This window comes from Heptranchias perlo, chromosome 16, assembly GCF_035084215.1.
Source record: "Heptranchias perlo isolate sHepPer1 chromosome 16, sHepPer1.hap1, whole genome shotgun sequence".
Classification (NCBI taxonomy): Eukaryota; Metazoa; Chordata; class Chondrichthyes; order Hexanchiformes; family Hexanchidae; genus Heptranchias; species Heptranchias perlo.
In genome coordinates this window covers 34161779-34182348 of record NC_090340.1, presented here as the reverse complement: position 1 = coordinate 34182348, position 20570 = coordinate 34161779, and the positions used below count along the sequence as shown (strand labels likewise).

General features: G+C 41.6%; 1 protein-coding gene across 7 annotated transcripts in view; it reads right to left on the bottom strand.

The window, feature by feature from the left end:
* Positions 1–20570, bottom strand: part of LOC137333656 (uncharacterized) — a 430358-nt gene that overhangs the window by 22948 nt on the left and 386840 nt on the right. For all 7 annotated transcript variants that reach the window (XR_010965955.1, XM_067997916.1, XM_067997920.1 and 4 more), the window contains 3 exons: positions 12915–12942; positions 11781–11970; positions 7379–7506 (listed from right to left, as the gene is read on the bottom strand). Coding sequence is in view for 6 of the 7 variants with exons in the window: in XM_067997916.1 (XP_067854017.1) it covers positions 7379–7506; positions 11781–11970; positions 12915–12942 (346 nt within the window). In the remaining variant the exon portion in view is untranslated. The remainder of the gene's footprint in view (positions 1–7378; positions 7507–11780; positions 11971–12914; positions 12943–20570) is intronic.

Below are 20570 nucleotides of genomic sequence, written 5' to 3'. Positions count from 1 at the left end.
TTCTGTAAATCATCCTTGAGGAGACCTTTTAGAAGGCAAATAACCAAAGCTTTCATAGGGCAGCCACAATGCGGTGGAAGGGCTTACTGTTCAAAACATTAAATGATAAACTATTGCAATGCATGCAATCTAAAGAACATTTTGGGCATGATTTTGACTCTGAGCCAGGAACATAAGAACATAAGAAATAGGAGCAGGAGTAGGCCAATCGGCCCCTCGAGCCTGCTCCGCCATTCAATAAGATCATGGCTGATCTGGTCCTAACCTCAAATCTAAAATCATGTCCAATTTCCTACCCGCTCCCCGTAACCCCTAATTCCCTTTACTTCTAGGAAACTGTCTATTTCTGGGGCGGGGGGTCAAATTGCGGACGCGAAACCCGGAAGTACGGGTTTCCCGAACGTCCTTATGATTTTGATGTAAGGAAGTCTTTTTTTTGTCGGTTTGCCATCCAACTGACCAGCCTGATTGACAGGTTGATCTCAGTCAGACAGGAGACCAGCCAGGGAGAGGACATCTTCAGGTAAGTCTTTGTTTGTATGGATGGGGGGGGGAGGCATGGGTTGGCACAGGGGGGATTCAGTCATGGGGGGAGGGATCGGGGGTTCAGTCACCTGGGGGGAGGGAAGGGGGGGCAGGGTCGGGCATCATCGCAGGGGTCTGCGATCGTTGGGAGGGGGGGTGGAAATTGGGGGCGGGGTGGGTGTCGCTGCAGGTAGGCTTGTTGGGTCTGGGGGATGTAGTCCTGCTCCACCGGGCCCACGAGTTGTGCCAGAAAGCCACCCACCTGTTAGTCTCAGGCTTTCTCGCCTCCTTCCTTATCTAAGAAAGGATATATTTGCCATAGAGGAAGTGCAGCGAAGGTTCCTGGGATGGCAGGACTGTCGTATGAGGAGAGATTGGGTCGACTCGGCCTGTATTCACTCGAGTTTAGAAGAATGAGAGGGGATCTCATTGAAACATATAAAATTCTGAAAGGACTAGACAGACTGGATGCAGGGAGGATGTTTCTCCTGGCTAGGGGTCCAGAACGAGGGGTCACAGTCTCAGGATATGGGGTAGGACATTTAGGGTGGTGAGCCTGTGGAATTCTCTACCACAGAAGGCTGTGGAGGCCAAGTCACTGAAAATATTTAAGAAGGAGATAGATAGATAGATTTCTAGACACAAAAGGCATCAAGGGGTAAGGGGAGAAAGCGGGAATATTGTATTGAGATAGAGGATCAGTCATGATCATACTGAATGGCGGAGCAGGCTCGAAGGGCCAAATGGCCTACTCCTGCTCCTATTTTCTATGTTTTCTTTCACATGGCGTGAGAGAGAAGGCCCGGGAATCCCAGCCCCCCGGGTTTGAAATCGGAAACTCTGCAAAAATGGAGGCCCGCAGCCTTCTTGAAAGGTTTTAATCACCAACTCGCAACCCACCCTTTTTCCCTTTTAAAATCGTGCCATTTAACTGAAAAATAGACTTATGAAATAGTTGATAACTGAATTCAGAAAGTACAAATATGGTCCAGACACCTTTCCATTGTCCAGGAAAAAAAACTCAAAATGTTTCAGAAGGGAAATATATCTTGTGTACATAGGTACAAGTACATCCTTACAAGATCAACATACCCAACCAAATTTAAATAGCACAGTAATGAGTAGATTTGATACATTAACATGCTTTTCCTACATACAACAGTGACTACACTTCAAAAGTACTTAATTGGCTGTAAAGCGCTTTGGGATGTCCTGAGGTTATGAAAAGCGCTATTTAAATGCAAGTTTTTTCCTTTCCTTTTTATTCTACAACATTAATTTCTTAGAAACACTACTAATACTCATTTAATTTGTCCATTGACTTTCCCCAAGATCATTAATATGTATTAAGAATCTCCCTCCTCTCCTCCCCAACATTCAAAATCACAGTTCCTAACTTTTCGGTCTGGTCAGCATTAGGTGACTCAGATGTAATACGTTTCTCACTCCTTGAAATAGACTTGCACTTTAATACCCAATACATAACACTTTAAAATTATTTCCACTTCATAAACCAGCTTCTGTTTGTGATTCAGATTTGGTTGGCAGCAATCTTCCATGCTTGCTATAAAATCTCACACCAGATAATGGTTTGGCCTGTGCCTCTTCATGATGTGGTGGAACTGACATGATTTGTACAGCAGTGACTTTGGTCATGTGATTTAATGTGTCAACAAGGATCAAGTTCACAAATGTGTCCAGGAATGAATGCTAATCTACTGAGTGGGATCTATTGTGCTTCAGCATTATACTCTTAGTACTGTAAATTAATTTTCACTATTTTGTACAACTAGAAGTATTATCTTGTTGCTTTAAGTATCACGGTTGGTCCAAGCTCTGAAACCTCTAAGCCTGGAAATTGCTGTTTATGCTATTAGTATACAAACATTTAAAGTATTTGCATAATATCCCACCTTCTGCTATTTTAACAGAAGCATTACCAATTTATTTTTAATCATCCTTTGGATGAGGTGTTAAACCGAAGCACTGACTGTCTTTTAAGTGGACACCAAAGGACCCCTGGCACTATCCGAAGAAGAACAGGAAGTTCTCCTGGTATCCTCGCCAACATTCTTCTCTCACCCAACATCACCAAAACTAGGCTAACTGGCAATTAATTTCACTACGGTTTGTGGAATCTTGCTAAGTGTGAAATGACTGCCACGCTTTCCTACACAGAAATAGTGATTGCATTTCACAGCAACTATGCTTTGGGATGTCCCAGGTGAGGTGGAGCTAACAAGTCATCCTGGGCGGGAGCACAAAGTAGGGGGTATGGAGTCGGTGGCCCATTTTAAGTCCCGCTCGATATTGACCTCAATAGAAAAGATTGAGCGGGGCACACAACAGGAGGACGCTGCAATGCCACCTGTTTCATGCTTACCGCTCAAGACAGATCTTTACCCCATGATATAAATGCAAGATCTTTTTCTTTCTTACTAATTTCTAGGCTTCCGACTTTCCACAGTATAGGAGCACAGCATGAAGAATCTCCTTGGGCATAAGTTTGTCCTTTGTTATGACAAATATTTTTGTGGTAAAATATGTCTCCCTAGATTTGGTTTACAAAGCCATCTAAATGCTCACCAAAGATGTGGCCAATCTTGGAACTCAAATCTCTATTTTTTATGCTGAGAAACAATCTTACTCAATTATCAAGGGATTACCAAGAGAGAGAGAAAGTTATCACACAATTAGACACAAATTGTAGTTGGTGATACTATTAGTACTATTCATATAAATACAATACAATATGTAATTTGAGAACAGGTTAAGTAGCATGTTTTTACAAAGAATACCACATGAAAAATTAATGGTCTTCATCGTTCAAGTTTTTACGTTTCAACTTTTTGCTTATGGGAGGTTAGGGAGGAAATTGCGGGTCCCCTAGCAGAGATATTTGAATCATCCACCGCTACAGGTGAGGTGCCTGAAGATTGGAGGGTAGCAAATGTTGTGCCTTTGTTTAAGAAGGGCGGCAGGGAAAAGCCTGGGAACTACAGACCAGTGAGCCTGACATCTGTAGTGGGTAAGTTGTTAGAGGGTATTCTGAGGGACAGAATCTACAGGCATTTGGAGAGGCAGGGACTAATTAGGAACAGTCAGCATGGTTTTGTGAGAGGAAAATCATGTCTCACGAATTTGATTGAGTTTTTTGAAGAGGTAACCAAGAAGATAGACGTGGTCTACATGGACTTCAGCAAAGCATTTGACAAGGTACCGCATGGTAGGTTGTTACATAAGGTTAAATCTCATGGGATCCAAGGTGAGGTAGCCAATTGGATACAAAATTGGCTTGACGACAGAAGACAGAGGGTGGTTGTCGAGGGTTGTTTTTCAAACTGGATGCCTGTGTCCAGCGGTGTGCCTCAGGGATCGGTGCTGGGTCCGCTGTTATTTGTTATTTATATTAATGATTTGGATGAGAATTTAGGAGGCATGGTTAGTAAGTTTGCAGATGACACCAAGATTGGTGGCATTGTGGACAGTGAAGAAGGTTATCTAGGATTGCAACGGGATCTTGATAAATTGGGCCAGTGGGCCGATGAATGGCAGATGGAGTTTAATTTAGATAAATGTGAGGTGATGCATTTTGGTAGATCGAATCGGGCCAGGACCTACTCCGTTAATGGTAGGGCGTTGGGGAGAGTTATAGAACAAAGAGATCTAGGAGTACAGGTTCATAGCTCCTTGAAAGTGGAGTCACAGGTGGATAGGGTGGTGAAGAAGGCATTCAGCATGCTTGGTTTCATTGGTCAGAACATTGAATACAGGAGCTGGGATGTCTTGTTGAAGTTGTACAAGACATTAGTTAGGCCACACTTGGAATACTGTGTGCAGTTCTGGTCACCCTATTATAGAAAGGATATTGTTAAACTAGAAAGAGTGCAGAAAAGATTTACTAGGATGCTACCGGGACTTGATGGTTTGACTTACAGGGAGAGGTTAGACAGACTGGGACTTTATTCCCTGGAGAGTAGGAGGTTAAGGGGTGATCTTATAGAAGTCTATAAAATAATGAGGGGCATAGATAAGGTCGATAGTCAAAATCTTTTCCCAAAGGTAGGGGAGTCTATAACGAGGGGGCACAGATTTAAGGTGAGAGGGGAGAGATACAAAAGGATCCAGAGGGGCAATTTTTTCACTCAAAGGGTGGTGAGTGTCTGGAACGAGCTGCCAGAGGCAGTAGTAGAGGCGGGTACAATTTTGTCTTTTAAAAAGCATTTGGACAGTTACATGGGGAAGATGGGTATCGAGGGATATGGGCCAAGTGCAGGCAATTGGGACTAGCTTAGTGGTATAAACTGGGCGACATGGACATGTTGGGCCGAAGGGCCTGTTTCCATGTTGTAACTTCTATGATTCTATAATATTTTTGCAGAAAAATAAAAAGTCACTGGCAACTTTTTTTTCCAAAGGGACACCGTAAAAGAATGAACATTCCACAGTTTCTTACGTTTCTCTAATTCTATGTATAATACGTCATAAGAAGTTAAGATGCAATGTTAAAGTATTAGAGGGGAAATTCTGTAAGGCAAGACTGCTGGTGGGGAGCCTCGCTAGACGAGATCACAGGGCACATTTGGGTCATTTAACACCATAAGACTGATTCTGTGACCTGCCCTTTCATCTAGCAAGGCTCTGCACCAGGTACGAAGCCTCATAAAATTTACCCATAATTCTTATAGGCTACAAAGGACAGCCAGGAACCAGATACTATCCATGTCTTCAGAGTAGTTCCTTTTAAAATTTCAAAGACTGTTTTTCCATTATTTCCAGTTAACATGCATTGAAATCACTATTTGTTTTTCTATATCCCATTTGTAAAGTGATTTTATAACTGATGGAATGACTGGAGGCCATACCTGCTGTTCAGGGATTAATAGCCAAAATAAAGCAGTTGTATTCAAATAATTGGTTTCTTTAAGGTTTAATTGTCTGAAAATGGTTTGGGCCTCCCACTGAAGGGTTTGGGCAGGCGTAGCAGACTGCTCGCCTGTTTTGGACATATGTTTAAAATCGCTCCCTATACATTTTAAAATCTGAGGGTATTTTATACCTCTTAATAGTATGTAAATATTTAGGTGAAGCTAAAATAGCCCACTTGTCTGCTAATTCACCGGAAAGCATTTACAAGACTTCAGCAGAACAGGAAGAGCTGAAAAAAAGACAGGCCTGAAATACAAACTTTCAAAGGAGTGACGAGACTATGTGAATAGGAGTTCAGTCACGATTAGAACCACAGGACAGTTTATATACTTTATCTATGAGATGTGAGTGGTCACTTTAACCTTTTATATAGCTCCTTTCATGACTTCAAGACATCCCATAGCGCTTCACGGTTAATGAAGTGCTTCTGAATAGTAGTCACTGCTGTATTGTAGGGAAACACAGTTTGTGAACAGCAAGGTCCCACAAACAGCAATCAATGATTTCTCCGTGCTTTGTAATCAAAATATATTTGTTTAGGAATAATGCTTTTAGAATGACCAGTTGCATACCAAAGAGTAATGTTGTTAATTCTGTTAACTATATTGTTTTTTCTATTGAAAAAGTATTGAAATTGTTGGATGTGGAATTTGCCTATCAAAATTACCACGATTACTTACTGGCAAATGCCAAACACTAATCACAAAATAGCTAATGGATGCATCGGGATCAATGAAACACCACTACAATATAGAGCTAAATTACAGGTGACAAAGAGCATGACTTCTTAAAATTTCTATTTACTTTTTCCTCTTCTGAAGTTTTTTTCTTTGCCACAAATTACTTGCTTGCTGCTCCTAGACCCTACCAATGTCACTCTTGGCACAGTCACTAGGAGGTGCAGAAAGTAGTCCAGGGACACAAACTGTCTAATTTTCCCTCCCTGTGGAGAGGTTGCCTTGTAAGGAAACTTAGCAAGATTAGGGTTAGATGACACTATTTTTAAACCATTTACAGGTGAAATTAGCCTTGATGAAAAATATATTCAAGCAGTCTATTGTCACGAAAATTCCAGCAGAAGGTTAAAATGGTTCAAATGAGATTCTGGAAACACCCTCATGATGAAACATGCAGGCTTACAGCATTCGTAAAATTATGCTAGTGACAATCTGTACTGTACTACCGTCAAGTCTTTCTTCCTGTCATCTCAAACAAGAATAATTTTAAATGAGATGGCACTATAATTGTGCCAACAACAGTCCATTATACTTGATGGAATAATTGGTACCTAACAACACAACACTGCTGCTGTCACATAATACAATCACTCAGCTGTAGGCCGTTTAACTGACAAACTCATTTCTGCTCCACTTTTTTTCTTTTACCATACTATTAATACCAAACATCAATAAACATGGACTGCCAAGTTCATATACTTACGACTTTTAAAATTCCACTAACAAAACATAAATGCAATGTGTCAGTGCACAAAAGGGCAAAGAGAACCTGTTGCATTTTAAAGTAACTATCAAAAAGACCCAAGTTAACATTATAATAACTCTTGTCTGTTTTGAAATTGAAACACAAAAAGTGTAATAAGGTTTCTAATAACAAGGCTAATGCACAATATAAACCTGACCTTGGTTACCCTGTGGAAACATCTCACTTATGTTGTATGTGTCATCTGTCCTTACAATACGTGTATTGTGCAATAACTTATCATTACTGGATGCAGCCAAGGGAGAAAAATCTTGATCATTTTTTTCTAAGATTGGCAATGTCAATGCCATGTAACAAAAATATTGTTTTATTTTGTACTGTAATACTCACAGGGGAAATTTTTGTTTATTGGTTATATGTCACTATAAATCAAGAGAATTTCCTCTGTTTCGGATGTGATGTTTACCATCTAATGAAAGGATACCTGATTCTGGCATTCCGGGCTCATTGCAGCTACTGGTGACTCTTCTCCCACAGATGACAGATACTCTACAGTCTTGTCATCTTCCTGAACACTCCCGAGACTCCCTCCATTGGATTGCTGGATATTTCCTGCAAAATTGAGATGTGTGCATATGACAATCACTTTTCATGAAGACTGATCACTCACTCCACAAGGTCAAATCTCTTTTAAGTCCATGATTTTGGCAGGCAGATCAGTCACAAAGCAGACAACTGACCATCAGTGCAGAGTTTCATGGCTGTCTGGCCTGTCAAATTCTTTGGGAATAATTATACTCTGAACATTTTGAAATGTTGATTGATACATTAGTTTGCAATTGATCTGCATGATATCAATATTGCGTTTCTTGACATTTTCTATCATATCAACGACGATGTGCGAACTGTATGTGGTTAAAACAATTATAAATTGGCAGACATTCAATCAGAAAGCCAGATGATGGTTTTCTAGCAGTTAAAAAAATCAATCTTTTTCAATACTGTCATCTAGTTTTAAACCAAAAGTAGCTCTTTTTCTGCTCTTTCCAGTCAAAATGACATCTACCACTATATTATTAACATTACACCTTACAAATGGCTGGTGACTTCTGCCAGTGATCATAAAAAAATCTACAAAATGTATTATTATTGGGGTTATTGTTCTTTTTAATCTTATGGTTCAACAGATAATTTATTGTACCTTTAACTGATAAAAGGTGCGGCAAAAATATAACTTTAATATATTTTACACTATCTGAAAAATGGCAGATGCACTGGATTATTGTCTTAAATACGTATTGAGAGTTAAATTTAATTATTACATGCAGTCTATTTCTCAATAGTAGTAACCACATCACACATATTAAACACCTTGCGTGAATGTTATCTTGCATCGAGGGCAGAGAGCACACTGACAGTTAATGTCTTTACAGCTAGCCATTCTTAGTATACTAAGCCAAAAACTGAATTAACAACCCCCCATATAAAACTGAAGCAGCATATACCAGGCAGTGATTTCAAGGCTGTAATCTAATCTTGGTGTTCACATAGATTCATAAATCCCTCTCACCTTGTTTGTACAACTCATATTACCTCAACCCTTGATCAGATTATATTCTTGCAACTTATATTATGTTTTGCATTATTCCATATAAAAAATACACAGTAAGAAATAATACGCTATTATAATTGCAAAATATAGTATCATAAGGCACTGCTAAGTTTCTCATCTGTACAGCCCTGGAATTTACCATCAATCTGTATATACAGATCAAGCACAGGTGATAGGATTTAACATAACAGGGTCATAATACATAAAAAAGCAGGTTTAGAATTGACAAGCTGATCACAGATGTGAACAAGGTGTGCTACAGTTTCCACACAATGGAAGCTGTTCCACAACTGATGCATTTACTTGCTCAGTGTTTGATGTATCAGTAGTAACCCACATACACTGACATGTAGTAATGATCTGTAACAAAATACCCTAATCTGGATCATAAAGAAGTGTTGTGCTCCACTGGGGAATTCAGTATACCGTCAGTTGGAAAATATCCATTGAAGCCTAATATGGTAAGTGTTAAACTTAATCATTATGTTCTATTTCTTTTTAAGAAAGGAACAACAATTGCGGGATTTGCCTTGGGACAACGTATTACTACTTTTGTCAGAAGAGGGAGTGCTGCATTTTTCGAGAAGCCCTACTTTGGATGAGATGCTAAACTGAGGTCCTGTTGTCTGTTTTAATGGTTTCAGGTGGATGTTAAAGATCCAATGGCACAATTTGAAAAAGAGCAGGTAGTTTTCTAGCTGTACTGGCCAAACTTCTTCCCTCAGTCGATACTACTAAGGCCAGACTAATTGGTCATTTATTTATTGCAATGCTTTTGTTTGGAATCTTACTGACGCAGAATGGCTGCCACATTTTCCTACATAACAACAGTCACTGCATTCTAAAAAGTAATTCATTGTGTGCTGCACTTTGAGACTTTCAATGTGATAAAGCGTTATATCAATGCAGGTAATCTATTTTATTCATTTAATAAACATGAAAAGAGGCAGAATTGTTGTGCTTGTGTCAGCCGAAGCTACCTGGCTGGTAAATAAGTGTTAATCACCTGGACTTGCGGTCCCTGCTGCTTATAGCAGGCGCATTGGTGTTAACGCGATTTGCCCGTTATACGAGATGGCCATAAAACTAAAAAGGTAAGTAACCCAACATATTTAAACAAATCAGGAAATCTCACTTAGCAACTGCCGATCCTAATTATTAGCAGTTGCATCCTGAATCTCACCACTAACGTAATCGCACTTTAATGAGGTGTGAACAGCTGATTGAAACTGCTCGAGGACCTGACTTTGGCTGAAATCAGCAGAGCCTTTTAAATGGGTAAGTATTTATTGAACTGCCCGAAACAGTCAGCACGCTTAATACATTATAAGCGCTGCCTTTGTAATTGACTCCTATGGTTAGCACTATTTGCCTGATATTGGCAGCGGCCCGTGATAAGCATGGACAGAGTAAATGGTGGGCACTCTGCCTGAGTATCAACATGATACTTGCAATTTTGGTTTACTTTTTAGTTTAACACTGGCAGTAAACTAGTAAACATGAAATGTAATCATGCAGATTAAACAGATTAAACAGTTTACCGAAGGGAAATGAGCCACCTGGCCTTTAGTAACAAGTCAGTCATGCACCGGGAATTTCCTCCTGAGTTCTCCCGATCGGCTACCATGACTTCAGTGAAAGATCGGTGCAAACCGGGGGATTAAAGTGTAAACAGGGCTTCTGCTGATCGTCTCCTGAAGTTACAGAGGCCGATTCGGGAGAATCCCCCTCCAAGTAAATTCCCGACGATTATCTCTAGTGAAGGCCACAGGAATGAAATGACATGCAAACAATGTTTTTGGGAGTATGAGATTGATATTTATAGAAATCAAACAGGCAATTCTAGGATCCAAATGTCAACTCCCTACAACAAATCGGCATTATAATGCCTGGGCAAAGATTTTCAATGAGGGATTGAGAGGACGATGGGATGCATCTAAATAGTGTGAAATGGGTGTTAAGGGAGAAGGTGGAGATAATGAAGAGTTGTAAAGAATGGGTATAGATGGAGCTGTGCCATCACCCAAAGATTTTGTTGATTTGTAAAGAAAAGTGACCACTTTGATACATCTGAGTCTGGTGAGTCATTTGCCTAGTGGCTGTGCTCAAAGCAACCTATTCGGTTCAGAAATAAAGCATCTTGCTTCATATTAGTTGCAACAAGTGCATCACCCAAAAGGTATTAGAATTCTGTGGCAGTGGTTCATTGGTAATACTACAGCCATCTCCATAGTAGAGTCCCTGAATTTAGGGTTGAAACAAGAGCTGGGGGAAAAGCACGATACAACACCCAACATGTGTGTACTGCCACAATGTATTGGTGGTGCATATTTTGGGTTGAACATATAAGGGGGTGAAATTGGACTGCAATGCGTTTGTTTTCCAGGTGGAAAATACAAAAAAAATAAAAGTGCAAGTTGTTGGTGGTTTTAAAAGATCCATCTAGACTACCTTAATACAATGCTGCAACCCAGAACTCAGAATAGCACCACAATTGCACCAACATATCATTTACTTTCCCATATCTATGACTGAAAATTTCCAAATCAAGATCCGTTTCTATGCTTGGACTCGTTTCCACCAGGACCCGAGTTAAGACTGGTCAAACTCATTTCACTGAGGACTCTTAGAACTGATAGAAAAAGATGACTCATATCCCATATTTCCAAGTTGGATTCAAGTTCAGGTGCCAGAAGGGTAAGGGCAATGACCTAACCCATTGCATCCCCACCAATACAGGTCATCTTCTGGCAGTGAGTATTTTTGTGAGATTACAATACTACTGAACTGAAGGATGCAGAACTAACCAGCACAGGAATGCCATTACAACCTCTGCTGTCCATAGCAACACAGCTCAAGGGGCAAATCTCTCAGCAGTCCATCACTGTAATCTCTATCCTTCACACAGATCGAGTGGGAAAGAATACTGCAATTTCTAATGACTGTTCTCTGGTGTTCTTTCTTAGATAACAGTAGGGATGACTTTGCAGTTTTGAAAACTGCAAATGAATTTCAGTACTCAAGAGGGCAATGTTGTAAACAAAGATTTTTTTCAGCTTATGTACCTGCTGAAGGTTTGTATTTGTTACCAGCATAAGTCAGAACAACATGCATTTTAGGTAGATGCACATTCAATTGTGTGGACACATAGAGACGAAGAAAAGGAAAAAGTCTATTCTGTAGTACAGAGGCATTTTATCTTTAACCTGGAACGTTTCTAGAAACCTTCAGTTTGAACTGGCACTGCCTGAGCTGCGACAAGCTTTGAGCTGACCTTTTAGATCCTCTGGGCTTTCTTCCGCAGATTCGGTCAGAAAAACCGGGGTGAGGCTGGGGCAACATTTCTTGTTAGGGTTGTCTTGACTGTCAGAGTCTACAGCTTGGGTCTTGAAGCTCCTGGTTGGCTCATTTTCCTCACTCTCTTTGCAGATCAACCCTTTGTGGCCTTCCTGAGCTGTGGTAGTCTTAGTGAGAAAGATTGGGTGCAATTACTGTACAGTCAGGTCACCACTGTAACAGAACAATAGTATGATTCTAAAGAAAAAAGTGAAGGTAACTGGTCATTAAATTGATAAGTACAGTTGTGCCAATTGAGAGAAGAAATGCTCTGGTTGTTATGCGTAACAGCACTGTAAACGCATTTAAAAGGATTTCACTGCACATAGCAATTACAGCAATTCTTCCTTCTAGATGTTTAAAATTCCACTAGATTTCCTTTTACAGTTTGACATCCAATTAAAAACATAAAAATAAGTGGCACATTTTTCATCAGATTACCGTTTACTCAGATTCAATGTCATTTTTTGTTCTGCTTACTTTCATAAATTGCAAGTGCCCATGTGCACATATTGTATCTGGATTTCTCCTATCTGTTTTATGCATGTGTGTATCTGATGTGCACATAACATTTAATTACATGCAAAAGGCGGCAAGACAGCCCCCTTTTGTTTGCCCATTTTTGTCTCTCAATTGAGGGAAAATTTAAATACAAACCTGTGTTCATTCGATTCTAATTTCACACAGTAGCTGGAATTGATGCCTTTGTAACAAGTGTAATAAATATTGGATGTCATTATGAGTAAACAAGAGGTGAGGTTTCAATTTTTACTCTTGGAGACACAATTCAAAATTTCAGCAATTGAAATCACATTTCTGTTACTGCAACATTAGCATGTTAAATCTGAAAAATTAAATTAATAAGGAAGATGAAACAACCGATCTCTTCCTCCTCATGCGCACGGGTGCTTCAACATATTGATTCCCTATTTGTTCAGGGGATAGAAAGACTGAAAACCCAGCAAATATGTAATTTAAACTCAAATCCAACTTCGAAGAACCCTGACAGAGATGTCAGAGGGTAGGATTAGGTGAGAGAAAATAAAGACAGATAGAGATGAGTCTGTCATACCTCCTGGCTGGATCTCTTCATCTGCAGTCTGCAAGGGGAAAAAAAAAGAGTTTTGGGGAAATATTCTAGGTAACAACAGAGTGAAAAAAATCAAAAAGAGTTTCATTTACTAAAGTGTTACTGAACTCTTTGGCTATATTTAGTACAAAATATTACTTAGGATCATAAGTTAACTGTTTTAATATTGATGAAAGTAGCTGTGTAGAAGTATCCTTACAATTCGCTAATCTGTTTTGCAAGGCACTGGAATTCTACACAACAACAAGACTGCTTTGTCCTCAGGCACCAGGTCTAATGGATTAGCTGTCAACAAGTGTCTTTTGTTATGAATATAGTGAATATATGAATGTAAAATTGTTGATTTTACACCGCTCCAATCTTGTGAATCCCTGACATCTTTATATTAACCTGGCTCAAAATATTTATCTGCTGTATCTTTGCATAGAGAAAATGGGGGAGGGCAAGGGAGAGACTGAGCTGGTTTCTCAGTCTTTTTACCTCTAGGACATGGGTTACACACTGATGGAATAAAAAAGCATGAAGAAACACCAAAGGCAACCATTTGGAATGTACAGATAAACTCCAGGAACTGAAAATGCTGGAGTTCGACTGCTGGCTCTTAATTGGCCTTACGAAATACAGTTAAAAAGACAAATAAAGCCAGAGTTCTTTCTGCTGCTTATACAGTAATTAAACTCAGAGTTAACTCACCCAGTGTTTAACGTAACAGTGATTCGACATTGTGGCCTGGAAATTGGATCGCGCCCCAGAGGCAGCAAGATTGGCTGGCTCAGATGCAGCACTACATTACATGGCACAATGCTTCTGCACTTACAAAATGGTGTATCATCTGACTTACCATGAGCAATGTAAATGATTTTCAGAGTATGCCTTTATCCCCTCTTGCATCCCTATGAACAATGACTGATTATTGCAAAGTCATTCTACTGTGCCATGAAATGATTGGTAAGGTTTCACATGTAACTAAAATACTGACCAGAAAACTAGAAACTCAACAACTTGTTGGTCAGCTAGTATTATATTTAATCAGTGCAAGTACATACACATGATTAACGCAACAACAAATAGTATTTGCCCCCATAAATACAGAATGCTGAAATTAAGTTTGACATATCAACAGAAGACAAGGTGAAAGACAACAGCACTTTTTTTATTCGTTCATGGGATGTGGGCATCGCTGGCGAGGCCAGCATTTATTGCCCATCCCTAATTGCCCTTGAGAAGGTGGTGGTGAGCCGCCTTCTTGAACCGCTGCAGTCCGTGTGGTGAAGGTTCTCCCACAGTGCTGTTAGGAAGGGTGTTCCAGGATTTTGACCCAGCGACGATGAAGGAACGGCGATATATTTCCAAGTCAGGATGGTGTGTGACTTGGAGGGGAACGTGCAGATGATGTTGTTCCCATGTACCTGCTGCTCTTGTCCTTCTAGGTGGTAGAGGTCGCGGGTTTGGGAGGTGCTGTCGAAGAAGCCTTGGCGAGTTGCTGCAGTGCATCCTGTGGATGGTACACACTGCAGCCACTGTGTGCTGGTGGTGGAGGGAGTGAATGTTTAGGGTGGTGGATGCGTGCCAATCAAGCGGGCTGCTTTGTCCTGGATGGTGTCAAGCTTCTTGAGTGTTGTTGGAGCTGCACTCATCCAGGCAAGTGGAGAGTATTCCATCACACTCCTGACTTGTGCAGAAAGGAAGGAGGCTTCCAATGCCAACAGTTATTTTTGTCAGAAATTTGAAGCAGCAAAAGACACAAATCTATTATTAAGATAGTATAAACCAATGCCCAGTACTTAATTTCAAATATTACATGGAAATGACATGAATATGAAACATGTTTATTCTCACAAAATAAATAAAAAGACAAAGGGCCCGAATTTAGCAGGCCTGCGGGTTCCCAGCGGGTGGTCCTCCGGGAGCGTGGTCAACACGCTCGGCGAAATTAGTGGGTTGCCCACGCGATCGTAGCAGGCAACCCACTAATAGGAATCAATTACCTGCTCCTCCGGGGTCCACGGCGCTGGCCTGCGCGTCGGTCGGGCTGCGCATGCGCAGTACGATCCGTCAGCTGGAGGCTCTCTAGTTAAAGGGGCAGTCCTCCACTGACAGATGCTGCAACCAATGGGACAAATTGCAGCATGGAGCAGCCCAGGGGGAAGGCTGCTCCCAGTTTAATGATGCCTCACCCCAGGTATCATCAGATGGGGTGAGGAGGAGGGGGAGGACACAGATCTTCCCCCCGGCGGGCGGGAGGAAGCGGCCTGCCTCTGCCACCAAGAAGGCCTGGCTCGAGGCGGCAGAGGGGGTCACCTGCGCCACCAACATATCGCCCACCTGCATACAGTGCAGGAGGCGCTGCAATGACCGCAGTAGGTCAGCCGCAGTGAGAACACAAAGTCTTTCCCCTACACTCCGTCTGCCACAACACTGCCCCCACCCCAAATCTCCTTCGGCACCGCCAACACTATTCTGTCACATCACCCTTCATACCCACTCACACCCCATCCTCATCTTACCTCCACCTACTCACCTCGCCAGTACTCACCCTGCCACTTACACGCAACCCACTCCTCATACAATCTCATTGCTCCATCCCATACTCACCCTCTCGTGCATCTCCCTCACGGCCAGCCTCACTCAACCTGCCACCACCTGTGCTGCAGCCACAGGGCATGCATCACATATGTGCAGTAGGCAGCGTAAGGCAAACGTCTCGTCAGCATGAAGGGGGTGCACAAGGGTGTGTGAGGGTTTGTCATGGGTGTTACCCATATTGAATTTCAGAGCAACAAACAGCACACATTATATTGACACCACCACTGCCATGTCTCCGCGAATCCTGTCCGTTGTGTCCAATAATGCCCGCTCCTGGGTATCACTATGAGGACCCACCACTGATGCCACCCATCGTGTTACTGCAGAGTAGGTGCAGGTGTATTTGCAGGGCTCGTCCGCGCAGACGACTGAGAGACATCGGCGGTGTAGCCGGCTGCACCCTGGAAGGATGCGGAGGAGAAGGTGTGGAGGGCAGTGGTGACTTTGCCAGCGACAGGTAAGCAGTTGGTGCTGGGGCCAGCCAGGAGCAGCTCGGCATGAAAGAGGCTGCAGATCTCCACGACTACATGTCGAGCGAATCTGCGCCTCCCTGTGCACTGCTGCTCGGAGAGGTCCGGGGAGCTGCGCCTCGGTCTGTGGACCCTGTGGCGAGGGTAGTGCCCTCTGCGACGCGTCTCTCTCTGCGGTAGCTCTCCCTCCTGCTGTGCAGGTGGGCGTGCAACAACACCGTGTTGGGGGGATCCACGTCTCTGCGGCGGACGGCGTGGACTGCGAGGCTGCTGGTGCTGGTCATGCTCTTCGTCCTCCGAGGGTCTCCACACACCACCCAACTGGCAGGTGTTGGTCTGAGGGGTTGTGCAGGGTAGGTGTGTGGTTCCTCGGACTGGGGCTGCGGTTTCGTGTCGGTCTGTCCTCTGGCTTGGCGGGGGGTGGTGGAGGGCAGGGGTTGCCCTATGTGACGCGGTGGCCTCCTGCGTGGGTAAGGGCTCTCCCCCGTGGAGCGCACCTTGGCACCTGCCACAGGCTGCTGGCTGCAACACGCCTGGTTGGAGGGAGACTGTTTCCCCCAGTGTGGGAAACTCACTGCCTTGAACCGAAAATCCCACACTTCCTCTTTTGACAGCTGCTTCAGCTCATTAACTGACCACAACGAGCAAGGTAAGTACTCTCAAGTGGAACCCCGCTGGCTTTAATTGCCTGCGGGATTCCCACCAGCGGGGCTTGCGCGCGCAGCCCCGCACGTCAGCGCGGTACCCGGAAGTGGCCGGGATTTCGTCGCGATCCGGTCACGTGACCGGAGATCGGGATTTTCGGGGCCACCCCGCTGGGAACCCGCCGGAAACACGATCCTAAAATCGAGCCCAAAATATTTGCTAAACAGTCTTAAAATGCCTTGAAGTAAGAAATAATCATCTTCAAGATCGACTGGAGAAAAAGAAGTTGAAGAGGACAATAAGTTCAAGAGCCACATATCCAAGTTTGTTGACGACACAAAGATAGGCAGCATTGTAAGCAGTGTATATGGAAGCATAAAATTACTGAGAGATATTAAAAGATTAAGTGAATGGGCAAAACTGTGGCAAATGGATTTCAATGTACGCAAGTGTGAGGTCATCCACTTTGGACCTAAAAAGGATAGATCAGAGTACTTTCTAAATGGTGAAAAGCTCGAAACAGTGGAGGTCCAAAGAGACGTGGGGTCCATGTACATAGATCATTAAAATGTCATGGATAGGTACAGAAAATAAATCAATAAGTCCAATAGAATGCTGACCTTTATAGCTAGAGGACTAGAATACAAGGGGGCAGAAGTTATGCTACAGCTATACAAGCCCCTGTTTAGACTACACCTGGAGTACTGTGTTCAGTTCTGGGCACCGCACCTTAGGAAGGATATAATGGCCTTGGACGGAGTGCAGCATAGATTTACTAGAATGATACTTGGACTCCAAGGGTTAAATTATGAGGAGAGATTACACAAACTAGTGTTGTATTCCTTCAAATTTAGAAGATTAAGGAATGATTTGATCAAAGTTTTCAAGATATTCAAGGGAGCTGATAGGGTAGATAGAGAGAAACTATTTCCGCTGGTTGAGGAATCTAGGACTAGGGGACATAGAATAAAAATTAGAGCCAGGACTTTCAGGAGTGAATTTAGGAAACACTTCTACACGCAAAGGGTGGGAGAAGTTTAGAACTCTCTTCCGTAAATGGCAGTTGATGCTAGCTCAATTGTTAATTTTAAACCTGAGATTGATAGATTTTTGTTAACCAAAGGTATTATAGGATATGGGGCTTAGGCGGGTATATGGAGTTAGGTCACAGATCAGCCATGATCTCATCGAATGGCGGAACAGGCTCGAGGGGTTAAATGGCCTACTCCTGTTCCTATGTTCCTAAGAGTTTAGGAGACAATTCACCTGCATTTATTCAACTCAACAATGACCAAATTCTGTAATTAAAATAAAGGTTTCAATGTTTTCCTGTCTATTTAGTACACAAATAATAATGTTTTTAAATCAATCAGTAGGCATACGCATGGAAAAGACACCACTGGAAAAGCTACTAAGTGTGCAATTACACTGATTAAATTATCTGCATCCTTTAATTTTTTAATCTCCTCTTTTGAGTTCCCCTTCCTCATTACCCAGCTAGGTAAGGTGTTCCCAGATCACTACAAATGCTGCTCTTAAACCAGGCACTGGGTTCAGCAGAGGAGCCTGAGGTGCCTTAACTTTTGATATTCTTTATTTCCCACTGATCACATTCTGTGCTTCCCTTTATGATCGCTCAGCTAAGATTGGGAAATGTACAACTTTTGCAGCAAACACCCTATCATCCTGCCCGAGTAAGCTAATGTTCTGATTCTGCACTCCATCCCACTGTGGCACTTGCTCGGAACATTAATGTTGATCCTTTAAATTATCTTTAAATTTAGTTATTGGTTGTAAATGTTTCAGCACTGTCAGGATTTCACGAGAAACCGTTTCTGCTGCTGATAATGAATGCAGCTGGTTTCTTTCTAGATATCTTAAAAGGTAATTAGGCTTGTGCAGTGCTGCTGACTAGCTTAAAACATCAGACTTGCTGTATGTCTTCACACTAATGTAGAAATACAAGTCCTGTTTATGAACAAAGTGATGCCCATTGGTTCTATTTTGTATCATGTTCACTGGCTGTGTGGCAGAAATTAGTAGGCTTAGTTTAATAGCGAATTCACAGATGTATATGCCAATTGTGTAACTTGACAAATGTTGCTTATCCACAGCCTAAATAATACATACATATATCATTTGCAAGAAAACCTGAAGTCGATTAGATGGGTAGGCATAACCAAAAATGATAAAAGCCTCATAAGTTAGATCTCCACCATATCATATCAAACACAACAGTTAAGCCGTTAAGCTCTAATAAGATCAATTAATTTCATTTCCTCCTCCCAAACAAAGGATCAGGGATGTAATTAGTTCAGTGCAATTAAAACAAATAATTAAGACATTTACACCAGAACTTTCCACTTTGGGGGAAGCGTGAGACAGGCGAGTCAGGAAAATCGGGTGGGGCCTATAACAGGCTGCCAATCAATCTCATCCATTTGACTCCCCCGCTGAAATTGAAAGTTCTGCCCGGGATATAGCTGATAGAGACGTTCGTAAGGCCTCAGGAAAAAGTGGGGCATACAAACCTCATCCCACCCCGCTGGTTGAACAATGTCCATTTTAGCTATTTAAAAATGACAATTGTATTTATGTGGCAATTCTTTATTATGCAAAAAAATACTTTTAAAGTGTGTCTGCACATTATTGAGCACTATATGACAGAGTGAGACAAAACAAACTACTGCAATCTGATGAGTGTCACCGGAGGCAAGATAAAGAATTTGAGAGTTCTTCAAGTGAGTTGCAAGGTGACAAAATTTGCACTGATGAATGCTGACATACTGAATAAAATCGCTACATGTCTGCACGTAGGTCAAGAAACTACATTGTTTTGCTGAGCCACAGTGACAGCCAGGTGACAAAGATTAATAGCTTTGTATTGACTGTGCACCTTCCAGTTCCTTATCTTTGTCAAGTCAAGGCTTTGTCCAAGAGCTGAAAGTGTTATTAGACTTATAATTGCAGAGACATTTTAAGGGTTGCCCCTTTAGGGACTGCAAAATCCAATAAACCTTTCATAAAACCTCAAGCATTCAAGTCCAAAACCATTGTCACAGAGACAGGCATGCTCTCAGCTATAAGATGCAGAAACATTGAAGTTGCCGACACCGAATAATGAGTGACTTATTAAGTCAACTTTGAATGTGGATCAGCTGTTTTATTAAAAATGTGAACTAATGTTTTATGAGTGAGTGGCAGTCTTCCTTGCTGTGATGAAACACTTTGTGCGCTTCAGTTGGAAATGTTTGTTTTTCATTCTATATTTCTGTTGCAGTGTAAAAATAATTTTTAATGCTCATTATTTAGCATTTTGATTCAATCCTCAATTTTTCCCAAGATGTTTCCTTTATCTGACTAAATTCTTGCAAAAGGTAAAAATTGAAATTTACTGACTTGATGGCCATTGATGAATTGAGGAAAAACATGTATTCCAGAAGCAATTTATCCTGTAGTATTTTTGTTTGTGCACTTCTTTTTAACAAATATTCATAAAGTACTAGTTTTAAACAATAGGTCCAATCATTTTATGAAATTTAACTAAAATCCATTGAGATGTTGTGCAATGTCACCCAGGAAACCAAAATTAACATGAATAAGAGCTTTTTCAAAACACAGCACCTGTCACATCTTATCTTCCCTTTATACCTTCAAAGATATGAAAGTCATAAAACTGGGGTGAGATAGGGTCAGGAGTCACAGATTTATTTGATGGATGCTTTGTCACTGATCGGTTTATTTCCTTTCACAGAATTTCCTGAACAGTATTTGAATAAATATGAGCATTATGTTCTCAAAGTTCTTCTCTCATTTTGGAAGATGGAAGGTTGAATGCAGAACCTCATTATTGCCATCAGGATTTCATTTTATTTAACTGAGCCAGTAACCCCACTCTGACTCTGGATAAAATATGGGCGATGATGTATTAGTGCAA